Source organism: Protopterus annectens, chromosome 2.part0 (genome assembly GCF_019279795.1).
Source record: "Protopterus annectens isolate FY-2018-M chromosome 2.part0, PAN1.0, whole genome shotgun sequence".
Lineage (NCBI taxonomy): Eukaryota > Metazoa > Chordata > Ceratodontiformes > Protopteridae > Protopterus > Protopterus annectens.
Window position 1 is genome coordinate 96572295 of NC_056728.1, and position 23143 is coordinate 96595437.

At 42.0% G+C, this 23143-nt stretch overlaps 1 protein-coding gene across 1 annotated transcript in view; it reads left to right on the forward strand.

The window, feature by feature from the left end:
- The window catches only part of LOC122792978 (arf-GAP with GTPase, ANK repeat and PH domain-containing protein 1-like), a 2685441-nt gene that overhangs the window by 774584 nt on the left and 1887714 nt on the right, over positions 1 to 23143 (forward strand). Inside the window, exon 6 of the mRNA XM_044060583.1 lies at positions 774 to 915. Coding sequence (XP_043916518.1) covers positions 774 to 915 — 142 coding nt within the window. The remainder of the gene's footprint in view (positions 1 to 773; positions 916 to 23143) is intronic.

Consider the following 23143-nt stretch of genomic DNA (forward strand, 5'->3'; position numbering starts at 1 on the left):
CAGGGTTAGGATATACTAAAAAAAGACAATGAACTCCATATATATGTGCAGTACATTAAATACTGAATGCTTCTTTGTTTAGCCTGATTGTTCATATGTAGGTTCTTCAACAATTTGGAGTGCTCCCTCAAAATCATTCGGGTGTTTTGAGTTATGGTAGTATACTTTAGTGTTAAAAAGTGGTAAGTGAAACTTGCCATAAATATTAGGTTAAAACAATGAGTGCCTTGTGTTATGGTAAAACATTTTGCACTCCTGGGAACCGTAAGAGATCAGAATTCTATTATTTTTCTTTTCATCTTATTATTCATTATCAGAAGCTGGAAATAGTGAGAGTAAGTAATGCTCATGCAAGTTAACTGTCATTAAATGGTGTTGTACTGCCCTCTACAGGTTCAAACGCAATCTGCAGATAACTCAGCAGCCTTCTGGCTAAGGATGTTTAGAAACGTCAATACATGATAGCCGCAGTTATGTTATTCAGGTGTTCAGTAGTAGTAGTTAAAGAAAATATGTACTCCATTGTAATATTTAAAAATGTTATTTGTTTTAACTTAAAATTTAATGAGCAGTGCATATGTGCCATGCTTATCTGCAGATTTGCTAGTTGTACTGAGTAATTATTCTGCAGAAATTACACTGAACTCATTATTAACAAAATATTGTCTGCTAAGTGCGGCGCTGTCCTTGTTTGAGATCATGTTTTGTTTAAATAGCAGATTTTGACTGTTTGCTGCTGCTGCCTCACCTGGTTCGTTTTCTTTAAATTGTAGTTTTCCTTATGGGTGGATGCTGTTATATTTGTCTTCAGCTTAGAAGATGAAATCAGTTTCCAGACTGTATACCACTACTATAGTCGGATGGCCAACAACCGCAACACTGCTGACATTCCAATGGTCTTAGTAGGAACCCAGGGTAAGTGCTTATCCTTCACTTCCACATTTACCGTTTATCTACCTATTCCTATCCGCAGGTGTTTCTCTTCATGACACAGGTACATTTTGGTGGAAAATCAGAAGGGGGGAAACAACAGAAAGGTTAGTGTAAACCATCCACTCTTTGAGCTGAAACTGTTTGTTTTACTGTCTGTTTATAATGTAAATAGGTCATTCATTTGCTGTAACATAGATGAATGAATGTTAGATTAAGTTTGCATCGTTACCAACGGATATCCATCTGTTAGTGCTATGCCCAGTTGAATACCATTAAAATGTTTTATAGTGGCAGAAAATAGCAGTGTTTGTGTTTTGTTTGTCTAGTCATTACACAAAAGTCTTACAAAGCCTAGGAAAAAAGGCTATTAAACTTCTGAGTTGGGGTAGCCTACTTTTCAACAGAACATTAGTTCCACATAGTGCAAAATGCCAGAGAAGATGCTGCAAATCCCTGTTTCATGAATTTCACAGATTTCAAGATCCCAGATTTCAAGATTCCAGAGCAGTATGGTTCCGTGTTAGTTAGATGGAGACTTGGAAAAGTGGTTTTGTGATTTTCAGTGTACTTCTTTAGTGAAACATTGTAAAGACAGAGGGCAAGATTTGCTGGATGTGAAAGAAGAGCTGTCTGCTTCAGGCCAGTAGTGGGATTTGAATCTATAGGTCTGAATGCACAATCGAGACTTAAAAAAGTCATGGGAACTTCAGAAGCCATGTAACAGAAACACTGGTCTGTCTTTAGGGGTAATTTGCATTTATTCCATGTGTCCTCCACTACAGAAGGTTTAAGGTATTACACAGTGAAGACTCTAAATACATTAACTTTGACAGCACTCTGCCGTGCACCAGGGAGAAACGTCTTTACCCCAACTACTCTCTTTTCTTGCTCTGATAAGTAACTCTGTTTTAAAGAAGCAGGGGAATTGATGCACTTACGTTTATGATTCCAGTTTCACTGGAAAATGGCTTGAATGACAGCTAGGAACACACCATAGATATGCTGGTCTATACTTGGCTACCAAAAAATAGTAGCCACTGAACAAGAAAGTGCATTTTGAAAAGCTCTAAAGATAGGATTTTGCATTCCATAATATTTTTCCAGGAGCTATGGTCATGATTACCTCTTATATGGATTGGGAGTATTGATGCTTCTACCTTGGAAGATTCCTGCTTATGTATTCCAAATAGGAAACCTGCCATTGTCATAGGTGGTACTTCCAACAGAAACATCAGCTGAGGCCTGCATTAGAGCTTGTCTGGCCATAAGAGTTTTCTTTAGCTAGAGGGAGCTGTGATTACAAGTGCTCTTTTTTACACTTGGATATCTGAGGCGCACTACACTCTTAGAATATTTTTGCTTATTTATTGCATTTATTTACAAAGATTGTCCAACTGAGCCATGCAGGACACTTTTCAGCAGAGGATCGGGGAGGATAACTTCTCAAGACATGACACGTTTGTAAGCACGTTATAAGTTAAGCTAGCATGATAATTGGGCAAAAGAGATGTCAGGTAAAATATTTCATAGTGACACACAAAAACAAGCACATTACACAATCAGCATCTTACAATGAGTTAAAAATATTACAGTACAAATCGGTCATCAGTAGATGTCAAATCAGTTTAATATTTGAGTGTTCCAAAGCAGCAGTGCTTTGATAATTAGTAAGGTAGCTGGAATATAGGCTTTTGTGAAGGAAAATAACTTGAAACTTAGATATAGATGAGAGGATATAATTAGAGTAGACTAGTAACAAGTGATTAGGAGGGAGGAGAGGCAAGTAAGTAAGTAGAAAGTGTAAGTAGGATAGGAGGTGGTCAATTAGTTTACACAATCTAGGATTTAGAAGGTGAGCATGGAGGTTTCCTCTTAAAGATTAGCTTATTACATATTTTCATAAATGGGCTGGATATGTTATTCTGTATCATGGCGATATAATTGGATTAGAGAGCATCCCTGCATAGGTTCTGGGATTTATTCTGTTGAGCCAGGAATTTTTCTTTAGACTGGAAAAGTCTGCTAGCATTATACCACTGCAGGAGGTATGTAGGAAGGGTCATTTATCTGGGTGGTGACATATGGAATGAGCATTTTTTAGGTGAAGGAATTTAAGATAGTTTGGAAATTCCATCCATTTTACTTTTTAGTGCTCAAGGCAGGGATGGGATCTGTCAGACAAATTAGTAGTGAATTTGGCAATTTTATTGTAGCATTGTTCAGGCTTTCCTAGGAGGCTGTTGTGTAGGTTATTGGAGATGGTGTCAGAATGTAGGAGCGTTGGTAGCAAATAAGAAAGCACAGTCGATTTATGACCTAGGCCTCTGTATAGAACTCCAAGCCTTTAGTTTTCTTTATTACATTATGTGTAAGAACACCAAACTTGAGCTTTCCATCAGTTGTTAACACAAAGCAAATCAGTGTTGGAAACTCTCATGTTAAATGTTTTGAGCAGAGGAGATATTAAAAGTATTTGAGTTTTGGGAACTGGCTTTAGATAGGAGGCACATTAGTTTGTTTATTTTTTAAACATTAAGTGTAAGATGGTGAGTGTCCTGCTGTTCCTCTGTTGGACTGTACCAAAGAGGAGGCAGAGCAAATTATTGTAGCATTCTCTGCAAACTGAATCATAGTAGTTGGAGATGTGATAGCGTAAAGCTTATTTATGCATATGGTGAATGGCAAGGACCCAAGAATGGACCCTTGGGGGACGCTTACAGAGAATAGGAGACAGGAGGAACATGTTTTGCTACCTTACTGCTTGAATGCAATTACTCAGGTAGCTCTTGAACCATGATGATGGTGGTGGTGGTGGCGGCGGTGGTGTATGAGATAAGTTCTGCTAGGGTTTGAAGGAAGCATATTGAATGCCTTAGAGAGAGGTCCAAAGAGGTGTCTAAGACTTGTTTGTCAGCATTACAATGCTGGTTGACATTGTTTAGAAATTATAGCAAAGCAGTAGTGATGCTATGGTGGAGGTAGAAACCATGCTGAATTAGTGAGAGATTATTGTTGAGTAGATATTGGAAGATTTAAGTGTGCATGCAACACTCCAGCAGAGCAAGTGAGAAATTATTGTTCCAGGGATAAAACATCAAAGGCAGATATTCCAGGGTAACCCTCTGTCACTGCTGCTCTTTTGTCTTGCCCTTAACCCATTAGCTGTCTACTTAACAGATTAGGTCATGGCTACAGTTTCACTCCCAGAAAACAACATAGTATAAAGAATTCTCATCCTCTTTTTGTGGATTATTTAAAACTGTATAGCTCATCCGATGATGAATAGTAAGCACAATTGCAAGTGGCCAAAACTTTTTCAGATGACATTAAGAATGTCATTTGGTCTTGATAAATATACAAAAGCAATTTTTAAAGCAGGAAAGCTGCAGCACCAAGAAAACATCAGCCTGGGACAGGAATGTGATATAAAAGAACTTGATTAAGAGGAAGTGTATAAATATGTGGGAGTTGATTAAGGGTCAACAATAAAACGTGAACAAATGCAAATAGAACTTAGTAAGGAATATTTTAGGAGACTAAAAGGAATACTGAAAACAGCTCTGACATCTAGGAACTAAGTTTAAGCCATAAAGGGTCTATATCATATGAGCGAATTGTACAAATTGCGAATGCTCATCATATCGAACATACCAGACCTCGGAGTGCTTTTTCTGAGATCGTGGTACAGTGAAGAAAGGGATATTTGCCCTTTCCTCACTGTAGTGCAATATCGGAGTTGGAATATATATTTAGCAGGGGGGGGGGCGCAGCCCCCCACAATAGGAAGTTTAAGGTCCAGTACGTTCCATATTATGAGCGTTCGCAATTTGTGCGATTCGCTCATATGATATAGACCCACTATAAACCAATTTGCTCTTCCTGTCCTAACTTAGAGTTTTGGAGTGATTGACTGGCCCCAAAAGTTGTTGGATTGGTTGTACAGGCAAACTGGAAGGAAGCTTCATGCTTATCAAATGATTTATAAAAATCAGTGAATACCAAGACTATGTATTCCCTGTTCTGAAGGAGGTATGGGCCTCCTCAAAATTGCTTACATGTATAGGTCTGCAGTCGTAGGATGACATGCATATTTGCTGACCTCAGAAGACACAAATGTGGTGAAAGTTGTAAAACATGAGAAAAATAAGTCTAAGATAACTTCCCAGCTTAGTTTAGAAGAAGCATACTGGTGTCAAGCGGGAATGGAAATCAAACCAGAAGTAGGTAAAACTCGGGCAGCAACTGAATGTGCCAAAAAACAAAAGAAAGAATATAAGGTGAAGGATCAGATGAGAAGGCAAGAAATGTGGAAAATGTATAAACATAGCTGCAAGTATAGAAAACACTTGGGACAACCTCATGTTGATCGTGATCAAAAGCAGGAATGGTTAAGGAGAGGTGCATTCAAACCAAAATATGAACAGTTAATATTGGCGGCCCAAGATAGTGGACTTACATACATGCTGGTTTACAAAGTCCATTGAACATGTGGGAGAAACAGACAAATGTTGGTTTTGTAAAACAGAATTGGAAACAGTCGCACATCTTGTTGCTAGTTGTGATATACTAATGGCAGAAGGAGTGTATACTGAAAGGCATAATAATGTGGCAAGACTGTTGCATTGGGGATTGTGCAAACCTTATAATATTGAAGTAGCTGAAAAACATTGGAAACGTGAGCCACAAAGCATTATAGAAGATGATGAAGTTTATATCACATGGCATCACCCATTATTACCAACAGTCAGGTATAGGAGTCCATGAAAAGAAAACAAAAGCATTGATCATTGAAACTGCTACATTCAGTGACTACAGTGTCTTATACAGAGAGAGAGAGACAAAAGTCATAAAATACCAGGATTTGCAGGCAGAAATGAGGATAATGTGGAAGGAGGATACCCACAAGTCTCAATCGTGGTAGGAGCAACAGGTCTTACAAAAAAGAATTTACAGTCATACTTAAATATGTTACCGTTGTATGTAACTTCATATGAATTGCAGAATGAGTCACTAGGCATATTGCAGGTGCTGCGGAAAAGCACTTCTGGCTAACATCAAAGATTGAAACAATACTGATTTTGTGAATTTTAATCATACTTTGACGTAAGAATGGGGCCCATTCCCAGTACGGTATTAGAAACCCAAAAGACAGATTAAGAGAGAAGACAATTATAATTAAGAGAGAAGAGGTTTTTAGAGAGGAAGAAATATAGCTTAGCTGTGGGTTGGTAATTACCTAGGTCAGTAGCATTTCATTCCATATGTAGTGGTATGATTGATTGTTTCTATATTAGATAGATGTCAGAAGAAATTCCTAAACCAAGGAACAAGGGCACATGATTGGGTGTGTAATATAATGTTAGAAGGGTGTCTTTGATAGGACGAGTATGAATCTTTTGCAGAGTAACCTGGAAAAGTTAATATCGTTTAGGGAAATTCGTAGCTTGCTACAAGAAAATGTAGCATAGCAACCTTTTGTTTTGAGCTCCTGTAGGTCTTTGAATCTCAGAAATGTAGGCAGATGTACAAAACTGCTGCTTAAAAGGTAACACTATCAAAGGATTGTAATGCAGCTGCTGCAACTAGACAGAATATTAAAAAGCAGGAGTTAATGCAAAGCTATCATACAGTGGGTATAAAAAGTGTACACACACCCATGTTAAAATGCCAGGTTTTTGTGATATAAAAAATGAGACCACAATAAATCATTTAAAAACTTTTCCCATCTTTAATGTGACCTATAACCTGTACAATTCGGTTGAAAAACAAATCTGTTAGTGGAAAAAATATAACAAATAAACGTACAATTAGCTGGTTGCATAAGTGTGCATACCCTTAAACTAATACTTTGTTGAAGCACCTTTTGATTTAATTACAGCATTTAGTCTTCTTGGGTAGGAGTCTATCAGCATGGCAAATCTAGACTTGGCAATATTTGTCCACTCTTCTTTGCAAAAGAGCTCCTGTCGGATGCCAGGATCTGCCACATAATGCAAGCACTCAGGTCACTCCAAAGCAAGTACAAGTATGACTCCATCATTGTCCATGCTGGTGTGAATGACCTGACATACCTCCCTGGACTACATGAAAAGAGACATAGAGGAGCTGTCTGACCATGTAGCCCAGGCTGGTATGTCCCTGACCTTGAGTAGCATCTTGCCCTCACCAAGAATGATGCCACAGTATAAAGACAAAATGATCAGTTTTAACAATTGGCTAAAGTATTGGTGTCATTCAAAGGGGATCCAGTGTCTGTCAGTCTGGGATGACATGCTCGAAAAGCCACGTTGCTTCGCTAGGGACAGCTTGCACCTGTCACCCTTAGGCTTTCGTATACTGGCCAGGGCTCTTGCCACCCCCATAGTGCCTTTTTTAGGCAAGGCTCAAAGGACAAACCCACCTCCATAGACAACCCAAAGATAAAAAAACTAAAGGTAATGCTACTCAATGCCAGAAGTCTAAACCTCAAGATGCACGCACTCGAGACTCTCCTCAGTATGGAGAAAATCGATGTCTGTGCAGTAACAGAAACCTGGTTCAAGGCTCCTGAGAGCACCCCAGCACTACCAGGTTTTAACTCATACCATGCGTTTCGGCCCCAAAACTCGGACCGAAGCACAAAAGGGGGGAGTATCTATATTCATCAAAGATACCTACACCTCCAGGTTAGTGGCACTGCACGAAGCATCGGAAACCATCCATGTGCAACTAACAGCGGGCAAAACTGCCTTTCAGTTTGTAGCCTGCTACAGAATACCCTCCCTATTACAGGAACCCCACTTGGCATTCCTGAGAACACTGGAGAATATGAAGGTCTCTCCAAACACTATGTTATTGGGTGACTTCAACTACCCAAACATTGACTGTGAAAACTACTCAAGCCCAAACACCCTTTCCCAACGGTTCCTTGAATTTATAAACTCTAATGCAATGGAACAACTGGTCACCACTCCCACAAGAGGGAACAACATATTGGACCTGGTCATCACCAACATGGGGACTCTATGTTCCACACCAGAGGTAAACCCCTCATTGGTAAGATCAGACCATAAACAAATTTCCCTGGACATCCATATCCCGTCCCCACCCCCAGCCAAGGAAATCACTGTAAAGAATTTCTCCAAAGCCAACTTTGCACTTCTCAAGACTGAGGTGGAATCCTTCAAAGCCCCTGGGCCAGAGGATAATACAGCCCAATCCATAATCCTTTACAAATGCATTCTATGAGCACCTGCAGGAATGCATGGATCATGCTATCCCAAATAAAACCAAGACTCACTCCTCCAAAGACAGGAGACCGGTCTGGTGGACCCTGGCCATAAATAAGCTATACAACAGAAGGAGGAAGCTACTACATGACAGAGCAAAATCCCAAAAAGGGAAGGCATCTCTGATCAGTATTAGCAAGAAACTTCGATCCCTCATAAAATCATCAAAGGCCAGTTTCGAAGAAAAATTGCCCTAGACACTAAAGATAATCACAAGGCCTTCTTTAGTTATGTCAGAAACATGGTGAAACTCCCAGATATGCTCTGAATTGTTGCATAACCGTACAAAATATACCGAACCTACAGACATAGCCAACATCCTGGCAGACAGATTCAGCGCAAACTTCTCCCCCTTCCCCCCCAAAGGAGCAAATGCCTATCCCAACTGAATGTAACCTCCTGACATCACAGATGCACAGGTGAAAGCTGCCCTCTCCAAAGCAAAAAACACAGCATCTATGGGACCGGACGGTGTCCCAGGCTGTGTCTTACACGAGCTCCAAGAAGAACTGAACCCTCACATTAAGTCACTGTTCAAACTTAGCCTTACTACAGGATATGTACCCAAAGAATGGTGTACAGCTACAGTGGTCCCACTCCACAAAGGTGGTGCCACAACGGACCCCGGAAACTATCGCCCCATAAGCCTGACTAGTCTGGTCTGTAAAGCTATGGAGCGTATTATCATGGAACTCATAAACAAAGACATTGGGAGCCTCCAGACACTGGACCCTACCCAATTCGGCTTTGTTAAGGGCAGATCTTGCCTCTTAAACCTAGTTGATTTCTTTGAAACACTTACCAAAGCCATAGATGAGGGCAAGGTAGTCCACACAGCCTACCTGAACCTCGCAAAAGCCTTCAGCACAATACCCCACTCGGGCATCATACATAAGCTTACCAGCTTAAATATCAACCCCTATATCACAAGATGGGTTGCAAACTGGCTCAGAGATAGAACCCACATGGTCAGAATTGCAGGTGTCATGTCCAAATCCAAACCAGTTACAAGTGGCGTCCCACAGGGCTCAGTTCTGGGACCTCTCTTGTTCGGTATATACTTCTCTGAGGTTCAGGCTAACACGGGAGGGGATTATGGCTGACAAAGTTTGCAGATGACTGCAAACTGGGGGCCATAATCGCATCTTCAGCTGACACAAGCATCCTCCAAAAGGGTCTCACAGAGACAGATGCTTGGTGCCAGAGCCACGGCCTCAAGCTAAACGCTAAAAAGTGCATAGTCATCCCCTTTGGGAAAAACAAGGTGCCCACAAATTACCACATAGCTGGTAATCCATTAAGTACGGAAGAAGTAATTAGAGATTTGGGGACCAACGTAGATAGTAATCTCTCCTTTGATAATCACGTTGCCAAAGTGGTTAGAAAGACCTTCTATATAGCCCACCTTATCACGAAAGGGTTCGCATCTAGATCAAGAGAGGTCATTGTGCCCCTCTACTCGTCACTCCTCAGGCCCATAATTGAATACAATGCCCCTTTTGGGATGTACCTTACCCGACACCTGCAGCAACTGGAGAGACCCCAAAAGTACCTCACCAAGAGGATCATGGGCTACAAACAGATGTCCTATGCAGCTCGACTAAAGAACCTCCAGCTCTACTCAGTTGCTTACCGCCTACTCAGAGGCGATCTATGCCTGACGTACAAAGCCATGTCAAACCCAGAATTAATGGACACGCTCCACCTCAAAAAATCCAAGTCCCTTAGAGCTACACACTCCAGGGACCTAAACCTATAAATAAGACATGCTGGAGGGACAGATTAATTTCCCAAAGGCTCCCCTCACTCTGGAATAGAATCCCAATTCATGTTAGACATAGCCCTTTGCTGACCCCCTTCAAGCGAAATTTGGACGCATGGATGGGAAATTGCAAATTCACCCCTGGGATCTCTCCTGTGTCCCTGCTAGACAGAGGCACAGTAAACTAATCTTAAAAGGGTACCTTCTGTGACCTATTTTACAGAGGCACAGTAGGCTAATCTAATAGGGAGGCGGAAGCCAAATACTCTCTGGATAGGCTTATAAATGCCCTAGGGCAGATAGCCTAGTATCTACCTATGAACCTAAATCTGTCAGATTGTGAGGGCATCACAGCCATCTTCAGGTCACCCCACAGATTTTTTATTGGATTTTTAGGTCTGTGATCTGGCTGGGCTATTCCAAAACATTAATTTTCTCCTGGTGAAGCCATTCTTTTGTTGATTTGGAGGTATGCTTGGGGTCATTGTTGTGTTGAAAGGTGAAATTCCTCTTCATCTTCATCTTTCTAGCAGATGCCTGAAGGTTTTCGGCCAAAAGTGACTGGTATTTGGGACTGTTCATAATTCCCTCCACCTTGATTAAAGCCCCAGTTCCAGCTGAAGAAAAGCAACCCCAAAGCATGATACTGCCACCACCATGCTTCACCATGGGGATGGTGTTCATTTGGTGATACGACGTGTTGTTTTTGCGCCAAACGTACCTTTTGGAATTGTGATCAAAAAGTTCATCAGTTTTGGAGGGACATCCAGTTTTTTGCAGCGTCACTGTTGTCCCATATTTTCTCCACTTTTTGATGACTGTCTTCACTATGTTCCATGGTATATCCAATACTGTGGAAATTTTTTTGTTTCCTTCTCCTGACTGATACCTTTCAACAATGAAATTTCTTTGCTTTGTAAGCTGTCTGCGAACCATGACTTTTGCTATAGCAGGCAACTGAGTAAATATCAGGGAAATCCTATTAGGACAACTGAACATTTCTTCAGCTGGAACTGGGGCTTTAGTCAAGGTGGAGGGAATTATGAACAGTTCCAAATACCGTCACTTTTGGTCCAAAGCCTTCAGGTGTCTGTTAGAAAGCTGAAGGTGAAGAGGAATTTCTCCTTTCAACATGACAATGACCCCTAGCATACATCCAAATCAACAAAAGAATGGCTTCACCAGAAGAAAATTCAAGTTTTGGAATGGCCCAGCCAGAGCTCAGACCTAAATCCAATAGAAAATCTGTGGGATGACCTGAAGAGGGCTGTGCACAAGAGATGCCATCGCAGTCCAACAGATTTGGAGCACTTTTGCAAGGAAGAGTGGGCAAATATTGCCAAGTCAAGATGTGCCGTGCTGATAGACTCCTACCCAAGAAGACTGAATGCTGTAATTAAATCAAAAGGTGCCTCAACAAAGTATTAGTTTAAGGGTGTGCACACTTATGCAACCAGCTTATTGTATGTATTTTATTTTTTATATTTTTCCCCTAACAGATCTGTTTGTTTTTCAATTGAATTGAACAGATTATAGGCCTCATTAAAAGTGTGAAAAGTTTTGAAGTGATTTATTGTGATCTCATTTTTTTATATCACAAAAACCTGGCATTTTAACATGGGTGTGTACACTTTTTATATCCACTGTATGTGACCACTTTACCTGCCTTAAGATTTTGATAATATAAAGCCATATAGTGGTCACAGGCTGACTTATTTCCCGTCATGATCCTCGAGTCCTAGAGCTCCTTTTTTCAACTTCAGAGTCGATATTCTTGAGTTGTTCACTCCAGTCAAGACAAAAGGTAGCTTTGCTCTTATCTGTGTAGTTGCCAGGAGATAACCAGCTTACAGAAGGCATAGGAGAGGACAGTTGCCTGTGAGTGGATCTTAGCCCAGAAAGGTTTTATTTTCACAAGTACTTCTACTGTAATTAATTGATGAGCAGCAGGTCATGCAGTTTCCAAAAGAAAGCCTCTGTCCTTAAAGTCTTTTCTTGACCCAGAAGGGAATAAACCCATGAGATGACAGTTGTATGGATTGTTTTGGATTCCATTTGACTAAAGTTATATATTTTTGAGTGATGTTTGATTCCTGGCAGTTTAATATGCTTTTCCATCTGTCTTTCGAAGCTAGTAACTTGATATCGTGTGACAAGACATACAGAAGAAAAGAAAGATTTTACTGGAAAAAGAAGTTATGTACTCACCATAATGTTCTTCATTTGTCTTCAACCGTCCCTCCCTCCTTCCCCTGGTCCTTGACATATGAACAGCCTACAGGCTGCAGTTATAGGTTATAAGTATTTTTTCAGAACAGGTTATCAGTATAAGGTGCAGCAAACTTGATCTGGGGGTTGGAAGGTAGTGGAGGTGTATTATGGGTAAGTGGAGGAGCTTGGAGCTCGGAGCAGATGCTAGTAAAGTTGCTGGCTTGGATTCGATACGGATCCGGTATCCCACAGGTTGAAGACAAATGAAGTAGAACTACTCAGGTGAAACATTATGATGAGAATGTATCTTCTTTATCTGAAGTAGTTTACTTCATTTGGTCTTCAACCTGTGGGACAGAGTCCCCAGCTACTAAACTCCTGGGATGCCCTCATGGAAGGATATTCTGGAGCACCATGGAACAAAAGGATGCTCTCCTTCTGGAAGTCAAATCCAATTTGTAATGAGAAATAAATGTAGGAGATTAGGACCAAGTAGATGCAGAACAAATATCATCCAAAGACACTCTAGACCAAAAGGCCACAGACTAGTGGAATCGATCTAGTGGAATGAGCTCTCACCTGACCTGGAGGAGACATGGCTCTGTCCTTATAGACCTGAAAGATGTATGAATAAATCCATCTTGCAATAGTGACCTTGGAGATAGGTTTCCCCAAAAAAAGTTTATAGAAGGATACAAACAATTGATCAGATTTACAGAAATAATAATGTTCCACAAAAAAGCACAAACAGTTGAAAAACACGGAAGACGTAACCTCCCAAACAGGCAGCAGTAATCTAGTAGGTGTAGCTCTACGAAAATGATGAAAACCAAATCCAAAAAAGAACGCTTTTATTTATAATAAAAACAGCGTTTTACATTAGTAATACCACAGCTTCTTCAGCAAGAAACACTTACTTTCAAAGTAACCGCCAGTTATATATCAAACATTAGTGTGACGTGTAGAGGGTACTTCAAATATTTAAAGGACCACACTATAGTAAACATTATATCTCTAGCTAGGTTAAAACTGTTACCACTAATACATTGTCAAAATATTAAAGATTAATGACTAATACACATCAAATAGAAGGTTAAAAAGTCAATACTAAATAAAAACATTATTAGTTTAAAGCAATATTTGCTAGCGTGTTGTAAATATGTAGTAGTATATAAAAAATATAGGAATAAAGTTACAAACATTAAAATTTATTAGTAATGAATATACAAGACTAACATATATGTCCTGTATAATAAAAACTACTTCCTATAGGTTAGTGCCATTATGACATTACTAAAAAATATTACTAAGTCATTGTTAAATAATGTTATTATCAAGACGTATTAAATGTGGATGTGAGAGGGTGTGTAAGTAATTCTAAACAAAGTAGTAGAAAAATAATAATAGAAGAATAATAATAGAAAAATCAACTGGACATGGCATTAAGAAATAATTAAAATGTCTTTTTCTTTCTTAAAAAGTTCCTCATTTTCAACATACAATTAATGTTGCAGTTTTCGTTTAGTCCTGGATAACTAAAGGAATTTAAAGTTACATTATTTAACAATGACTTAGTAATATTTTTTAGTAATGTCATAATGGCACTAACCTATAGGAAGTAGTTTTTATTATACAGGACATATATGTTAGTCTTGTATATTCATTACTAATAAATTTTAATGTTTATAACTTTATTCCTATATTTTTTATATACTACTACATATTTACAACACGCTAGCAAATATTGCTTTAAACTAATAATGTTTTTATTTAGTATTGACTTTTTAACCTTCTATTTGATGTGTATTAGTCATTAATCTTTAATATTTTTGACAATGTATTAGTGGTAACAGTTTTAACCTAGCTAGAGATATAATGTTTACTATAGTGTGGTCCTTTAAATATTTGAAGTAACTAATGTTTGATATATAACTGGCGGTTACTTTGAAAGTAAGTGTTTCTTGCTGAAGAAGCTGTGGTATTACTACGGCGGCAGCTGTTTTTATTATAAATAAAAGCGTTCTTTTTTGGATTTGGTTTTCATCATTTTCGTAGAGCTACACCTACTAGATTACTGCTGCCTGTTTGGGAGGTTACGTCTTCCGAGATTTACAGAAATGTTTTGTCCTGTGTAAAGAGAATTGTAACTGTCTATGAACATCCAGCAGTTGGAGTTTGTATTCCATCTTGTTAGTAAAATTAGGAAAGAACACAAGCAAATTGATGGTCTGATTGATATTGACTGGTGATGCTACCGTAGGAAGAAAGGATAGATTGGTCCGAAGGGAAACCCTATCTTTGTGAAAAATCATGTAAGGAACTTTGATGGACAAGGCCTGCAGTTCTAAAACCCTTTTGGCAGAGGTAATAGCCACCAGAAAAGCTGTTTTCAAAGATAAATATTTCAGATCTGCTGTTGCAGCAGGTTCGAAGAACCATAGTAAGGTCCCGTGGGGGAACAGGATCCATGATCGGGGGGGGGGCATAACAAAAAGGTGCCTTTAATAAAGGCTTTACACAGTCTGGAGGAGGCTAGAGAGGCAGAATTCTCACCCATATGAAAATGAGAAATGGCAGCTAACTGAACCTTGACAGTAGAAGAACTAGCTCCGTGTTGAAAAATATCAGCTAAAAAATCAAGAATGGTGGAAATAGGAGCCATGAAGGGGTCTAAACTCCTTTGAGAGGCCCAAAGGGAAAAAGGTTTCCACTTGCTGTGATAAACCTTTCTGGTTGAAGATTATGAGCAGCCACCAAAATAGACCTAACTGAGGAAGATCATCCAGGAGTCCTAGCAATCACGGGAACTGGAGCAGCCAATCTGTGAGCTTCAAACTGTCCAGATTCAGCTGAGGAACCCCTGAAGGGTGTGAAGTCAGATCCTGAATGGGATCCAAGATCCAAGGCGGAGTCAGAAGGTGAGACGAAAGGAAGGGAAACCATACCTGGTGATGCCAAAACGGGGCAATGAGGATCACTTTGCTCCCCAGCTGACGAGCTTTCTGTAGAAATCTCTGAATAAGAGGTACTGGAGGGTAAGCATACAGAAGACTGGGAGGCCAGGCATGAACTAGTGCATCTCTCGGGGACTCACCCAGCAGGGGGTTCAGAGCGAAAAACTCATTGCACTTAGCATTGGAAGGAGATGCAAAGAGATTGCAGCAAAGTTGACCCCACTCGCGGAAGATCTGTTCCGCCACTGAAAGATTCAGAGGCCACTCGTAAGGCATCAGAATAGTCTGATTTAGCCTGTCCGCTAGGATGTTGGACCATCCCGGAATGTGCGTTGCGATGAGTAAATGACCAGTGGAGATCGCCCATTCCCACACACTCATGACCTCACAACAAAGGGGGTAAGATCTGGTCCCTCCCTGTTTGTTGATATGCCAGACCACTGACGTGTTGTCTGACTGAATTGCAATTGTTCCTAGAGGAAGAAAGACATGAAGGGCCTGCAACGCTAGAAGGACCATCCTCATCTCTAGGACATTTATGTGCAACTGCTCTCTACAAGGGACCACAGGCCTTGGACTGTCCTACTCGAACAATGCCCCCCCACCCGAGTTGGGAGGTGTCCGTGGTCACTGTGGCTTGGGCTGGGGCTGGAACAAAGGGTCGTCCCTCCATAATGTCTGGAGAACACATCCACCATATTAGGGACGACCGACTGACTCGACTGAGTTGAATTGGATAGGTCAATGTCAGTTCCAACAGGGACCATTGTACAGCTAGAGTCCACTGTAGAATTCTCATGTGAAACTGGGCACACGGGAAAAGTGTTATGGTCACCAACATTGAGCCTAAGGCCCTCAACACTGATTCTGCCGTTGGGAGATGAGAATGGTAAATCAGGGAGACATGCATCCTCAGGTTTTGCACTCTCTCCGAGGTCAGGAAGATATTTCACTGTAAAGTATCTTTCCTTGCGCCATTGTAGTCTATCACCTGATCAGGATCTAGGAGTGATTTGGATGCATTGATTGTGATCCCCAATGCAAGGATTAGGAAATAATCCCTGGTTTTGGGAGAGTAGACGCCTGGTGGGAGCAGTGAGGAGCCAATCATCCAAGTACAGATAGACCTGAATCCCCTGAAGTCTCAGGTGAGCCGCTACTGCCACCATCACTTTGGTGAACATCCTGGGAGCTGTGATGAGACCAAAAGGTAGGGCTCGAAATTGGTAATGATTGACTCCTAGCCGGAAGCGGAGGAACCTCCTGGAGCTTCTGTGCATCTTTATGTGATAGTAAGCATCCTGGAGGTGTAGCAAGCACATCCAGTCGCTCTCTTACAGGTACAGCATGATGGACTGTAGTGTGACCATCCGGAACTTTTCTTTGGCAACTGACAGGTTCAGGGTAGAAAGGTCCAAAATGGGCCTTAAGTCCCCCATTTTCTTTGACACCAAAAAGAACCTGGAGTAGAAGCCCGATCTGGACTGATCTGGGGAGACGGTTTTGATGACTTGTTTTTCTAGCAGCTTGGAAATTTCCTGTGCTGCTGCCTCCCTTTGCATAGGTGGTACTTCTGGGCAGTGTTTGGGAGATTTTGGGGGGACCCACAAAGGGGATAGAGTATCCTCTGGATATGATCTGAAGCACCCAGTGGTCTGATTTTATGGACTCCCATACCACCAGGTGCAAGGCGAATCATCCCCCAACTGCCTCCAGAGGCCACCCCTCAGGGTTGCTGCCCGGGTCTGTCCGAGAAAGGTTCTCGAGACCCAAAATTCCTCGGACCCCCTCTGCCTCTGGACCGGCGTCCATTCTGTCCCCCTCTGCCTGTGGCGAAAGAAGAGCCCCGAGTGTCCCGGGAATACTGGGACTTCCAGAGCCACATCTTCTTTTGCTCTCTCTGGTTTCGGGAAAAGGACTTTGAGGGTTCGAGAAGTAGATCCCGATGGCAGACAGTGTCTTCCCATCGTCCTCACTATGGACTAAAGTCTCTTTGACGGTCTTACCAAAAGAGTAGAACCGTCATTAGGGGAATTACAAAGGACACCTTGAAAGGTTCCCAAAATTGACATAATCTGAGCCAGGCATTGCGCCTCATGGACACGCCGGACCCAGCCACCCTAGCGGCTCCTTCAGTAGCATGTGAAATGTGTTACATGGATGTGTTGGAGACTGCTTTCAAAGTGGCCATCCTTGCGGAGAATGAGACCCTGTCCTCCTGTGACATGGATTTAGGGGGAGACTCCTCCAGCTCCTTTACCAAGTCGCATTGGAGTCTGGTGACATAAGCCAGGTAGTTCAGTGCCCTAATAGAAAAAGTAGCTGAAGTGTACACCCACTTCCCTAGGCGGTCCATCATCCGTGACTGTTGGTCAGGAGGATGAACCGAGGAACACTCCTGGGCAAGTTCCTCCTTTTTGGCTCTGCTACCACCATAACGTCTATGAGAGAGCCCTTGTTCCATGCTGGCCTATCCGTGGGAGGACTCAGAATCTTGTCAGGCCTTTTTGGAATTGGTTCCATGGTGTCCGGCTCCTTCCATGCCCGCTAGGTGACCAGATCCGCCAAAGGATCTGCAGGAGGGGACACCCAGGAAGTAGATGGGCCCATGCCAAAAGCCTATAGGAACACAGACTCATCAGAAGAAGGTTTGGGGGCAGACCAACCTCCCCGTTGAGAAAGGATTTCCATGATATCTCCAAAGGAGAAATCCTCGGGAGGTGACCTAGGGGAACCTTTCTCCATCATCCAAGTCCGTATCTTCGGTGAGGGACCTGGGGAAGTCCAAGTACCTCCTCTTGCATGTATGCTTGTGAGGCACCTGTCCGGTGGGGCTCTCCAGGGGGACTCTAAAGCCACTTGTTCCTCAGGAGGAACCATCTGGGGCTCCTCGAGCATGGGCTGTCCCTCTGGTAAAATGATGGGGATAGTAGAATGAGCCAAGGGGGTCTGGGCGGAGTCCGAGGGGACAGTCAGAGGTCTCAATCCAGCGGAGAGAACCCTTTCTACCATGTCGAACCCCAAGGGAGAGCAAACCTTGTGAGAAACCAATAAGGAGGCTGATTTCCCCGGGTCCGATGAGAGAATCGGAGCTGGGTCCGAAGTGGACGGAGCTCTGAGGGAGGGAACTTGGCCCGACAAAGGCAGAGCCAGTGAAAAAAGTTCCACTCCCTCAGATCTGACACCCAAGCTCCGGCTCCGAGAGGGGCTCAGATCCGAGCTGGTCAGATCCGACATGCTCCGGACAGCTGTCAGCATCGCGGAAGCAGGTACTGTCGGCACCGACCCCCTGACTAAAGCCATCCTCGGATCCGAATACACCGAACCCAAAGTACAGATCGGAGAAGGAGATATTGGTTGGAAAAAAGGAAGAGAGCTCCACCCTCCTAAGGGAGAGGGAGCTGGCAAGACCCCCATCTGGATCTGAGTACAGATGAACCTCATAATTTTATCCATATCAACCTCAGACAAAGACCGGGTGGACCTTGATGAGGCCACAGTCTCCGATCTTGTGGGTTGGGGCACCGAGGCCGTAGAAGCTGAGTGTGTCTTCTCTGGCTCCGGGGTAAACCTTGGAAATCTGAGCCGAGGGGAGTCATGGATCCTAAGAGTCCTGACTGGTGAAGGGAGGTCTGCAGATCTCTTGCGTTTTTCCCTCGACTTCAACTCTCTCTCCTTTTGTCTGTCCCTTTTCCGCTGCACTTCAACAGGCTTTTGCACAAGAGGTTGAGTCCCAGCCTGGGAGGGAGGAGAAGCCAGAGGAAGAGAAGAAGGAGAGGCGGCCACAGCAGCCACTGTGACCGAAGCTGAAGATGAGGCAACTGTCTCAGAAGGGTGAAGAAGGCCTTTCAGGGCCAACTTGGGCTTTGAAGGCGCGTGGGTTAAACCCTGTGCATATAGTGCATTCTGTGCTAAGATGGGCCACTCCCAAGCACATAACCCAGAGAGTGTGGCCAGCCGCAGGGGATAACTTATGGCCAGAGTCAGTGCAGCTTTTAAATATCGGCTTATCAGCCATGGTATCGGAGGAAAGAGTAACTGAAAAAAAGTGTTATTTCTTTGTCACTGAAAACACCCACTCACCACACTCACACACAGAACACACCGAGGGGGGGAGCAAAAACACACACAACTACTCTAAACTATGTTAACAACACTAAAACTAGAAAACTCGACGCACCAAGTGAAGGGGAGGAGAAAGGGGAACCTACACTATCACTACTTATAGTTTAGAGAGAAAGAGATTTTTTCAAAGTTTTTTTATCCACTTACAACTTGGAGCTCTGGAGATTACGATGCCTCAGCTTTTCGCGACAAATGAGATCTGGAGGTTGGAAGGTAGTGGAGGTGTATTATGGGTAAGGGAAGGAGCTTGGAGCAGATGCTAGTAAAGTTACCAGGTCGGATCCGATAAGGATCTGGTATCCCACAGGTTGAAGACCAAATGAAGTAAACTACTTCAGATCAATTGTTTAGAGGTGGCTGTGTGCCATTTACATAAAAGATCTTCAAGTAATGTCTTATCTTAGACTATTCCAGACAGGGTCAAGGCTCAGTTTACAAGGGCCTTGGCTTCATCTATGGATTTTTTATGATAATATGATAATTTCCTCAACAAGTCAACAGAGTATTTATCTGGACTGAATGCCACAGCAGTCCAAATGACGCCAGACTAGTACTCATAGTTGCTTAAAATTGCAGCACTTAAGATCTAAAATGGTGCAGACATCAGCAAGCTTTATTCAGGGAATTCGGACTGAATGTCCACGCAGCCTGATGGGAAAAGGGTACCAAGTTCTGGAACTCATGCCAGATATAGGGCCTTTTGTAGCAGAAGTGTCAGCAGTTTTTTTGCCCTCTTAATTATATGTATTCCTGTCTGTAAAATTTCCTTTCTGTAAACTTTAAATGTTCTTGTTGACTTCTGCGGTGGTGCAGTGGTAGCATTGTTGCCTCACAGCAAGAGGTTCTCCCATTCGATTCTCGGCTTGAGTGCGGGGAGTGCCTTCTGTGTGGAGTCTGCATGTCCTCCCCGCGTTTGAGTGGGCGTTCGAAAGACATGCGTAAATGGGCGTGCCTTCGTTGAAGGTTGAACGTCGAGCTGGCACCTCGGCGTTCATCAAAATCTACTGCCAATCATTAGCGGATCAGAGTTCTGCTGTGGTGACCCCTAACCGGGAAAAGCCGAAAGACAACAACAACAACTTTAAATGTTCTTGTTGCTTAGGTGTAGCAAATATACAATATGGTATGACCACTCTTAAGAAGGCAGGCAAGTGTTATTTTGTTCATTAAATGTCTCATTACAGTTTCCAGACTTTGTTGTGTTTTCTGCCTAGGACTTTAACAAAACATTAGAAACTGTTATGTTTGCAAGAGCTTTGCTCCCAAAAACTCAGGGAATGTTACCTGTGAAAATTCCATTGCAAGAATCCTGTGATGGATCCAGCAGTGAAATCTTTGGTTAAGGGAGGGGGAAAAACAAACTACATTCATAATGCTCCATTTGTAGTGAAAATCAGGCCACTTGAACAATTTGGGAAGAATGTGTACACAGCTGCCGTACTGGCATCCAGAGCTGTTAACTGTCAGAGACATATGTCCAGGTGTCAGGTTGTCTCCTTGGACCAGATTCCAAAATGTTTGTTTTCAGAGTAAGTGATTTACTCTGGGAGCAAGTCTTTTGGAATCTGACTCTTTCTTTAAGTCTGTTTTCAGATAGGCCTTACACCTAAGTAAGTCACTTCCACTGAGAGCAAGTCTGTTGGATTCAGGCCCCTTGATCTAACTGATCTAAATGACTAAGATGTCTGTAAATGTGGCTATGATGTGGCGGATACATCATCTAGTGTGGCAACTACAGTGCGTGTAATTCAGAAGGATGGAGGAAATTGACTATGCAGTTAATAAAACTACTTTGTCACCACCCCCCCACATACCAAAGTATGAGAGAAACTGCGCATCAAAGTCTAAGGCCTTCTTTCAGTGGCAAGGAAAGGGAAAACAAGAAAAGATGAAGGACAAGTAAAAAAACAAAAATGGGTATTGAGACCAGGAGGGGAAGCCTGGGGACCCCTAAAGTTCTGTCACCCATGTAGAGCAGCCATGAACACAAGGAGCCTCTCTGTCTCTTCTACCCCTGTCCCCAGTACTCACCATAGGAGAGCAGGAAGGACAATACAGTTTATTAAAAAAATTGGGAAAGTATCATGAGAGACAAATAGGTCCTCCAAGTAATTTCTCAGGGTTACAGGCTTCATTTATTAAGAAAAGCAAAGATCTTGGTTTTCCCCTCCCCTGTACCCAGAGGCCAGGTGCATCTGGTCCTTCCAATTCTATAAGAACTCCCCCAACTAGAAGCATTAGAACCCGTGCCAGGGCAAAATAAAAACGGGGATTTATTCAAGATTCTTTCTGCTGCCCAGAAAGGAGGGTCCCTGAATGATTGCCTACTCCATTCAGTATCCCAGGAGGAGGTAGAGAGGGCTGTGCACTTCACCATAGATTGTTTTCAAAACATGGGATTTTCATTCATCCTCAATGGGTTGAGTCCCACTTCTTCCAAAAGAGTAATATTTTATGGGATCTTATTGGACTCTAGCAAATCAAAGGGCCTACTTCCCTGCAGACAAGGTGGAATCCTTTACATAGTACTCTCCAGTTCTGAGACAAAATACTCATTTCATAGCCTGGGAGATCTTAAGGGTAGTAAGGTCCTTGATTTATTTTTTTTAACACTTTTAGCAAATTATCTGTCATGACATAGGCAAACATGCATTAACAGAAAAGAAAAACCACATTAACATTTTTTCCCATTTACATACATTATACATCACATATCGTTTCCTTGTTTGTAACTATCATTAGTCCAGCATTACATAAATTGCTGAATTCCTGCCTTCCCTTAAACCTCAGTCCTCTGTCTACTGAACTTCCCCAAATTCCCTTTATTTCTATGTAATTTGCTCCTTCTCTTGTCTAAAGATTCCTATACTTCAAATACAGTTGGTTTAGACTTTTTCCATTTTCTAGTAACTGCAATTGAGAGCATGTGTCCTAGTTCAGAAGAATAATTTCCTTAGTTACAGACATTTGCTCACCCAGTTTTTCTGACAGAGTAATCTATAGAGAAATTTCAAGAACTGCCAACTCATTACACTCCCATAACATATGTTCCCAGCTACCTCTTTCTTCCCCATCACACTTCTAACATTTGCTATCTAAGTCTGCTTGGGGTGTAAAGTACCTATGCAAATGCTTACAAGCAAAGATCCTAAACCTTCTGGACTTTGCATACTTGGGAGCCATATGTATGTCTTCCTACTGTTCTCTTGTAATTTGCTTTTCCAATCCTTCTTGCAAATCTTTTCTAACCTCCTATGACTGATTCTAATAGTTATCATGCAGCATTTTATATGTACTGTTAATTATCTCTTTTATAACAGCAGCTTCCATTCTAGATTCAACTAAAATCTTTACCAAAGCAGGTCTTTTGCTTAAGATTCCCCCTACCCATTTCTCTTTGCCTGTACTCTACTATCAATTCCAGGAAGAGAATGCAGTCTCTAGTCTGCAGTCCAGACATCACTTTTGCCTCATTCCACACTTGTTACCTTTCTTTCTTTTGTTATTTGCTCCCAGTACCGTGGTTCCTTTGCCAGATTTCTCCAATAAATTCTAGCCTCCCCTTGTCAATTTTCTGAAACCCTACTTGCAGTTGTTGCTGTTGGCAAAATCTCCTTTCTCCATTCTTGAGTTGGCTTAATTCTTAGAATACTTTCTGCTGCATTATGAATATAATACTTTCTATGGTTGTTATTCTCCTAAAGGATCCGTATCTAAAATCCCTCTCTGTCTCTTTCTTGAACTTCTCCCTTGCTTCATCATCACCCATTTCCACTTTGAATTATAACCTTCTGCTTGTGTTATGTATACAAACCTTAACTGTGTAGCTCTGAAATATACCTTTAAAAAGGAAAACCTAAACCACCTTATTCTGTTCAAATGATCAACTT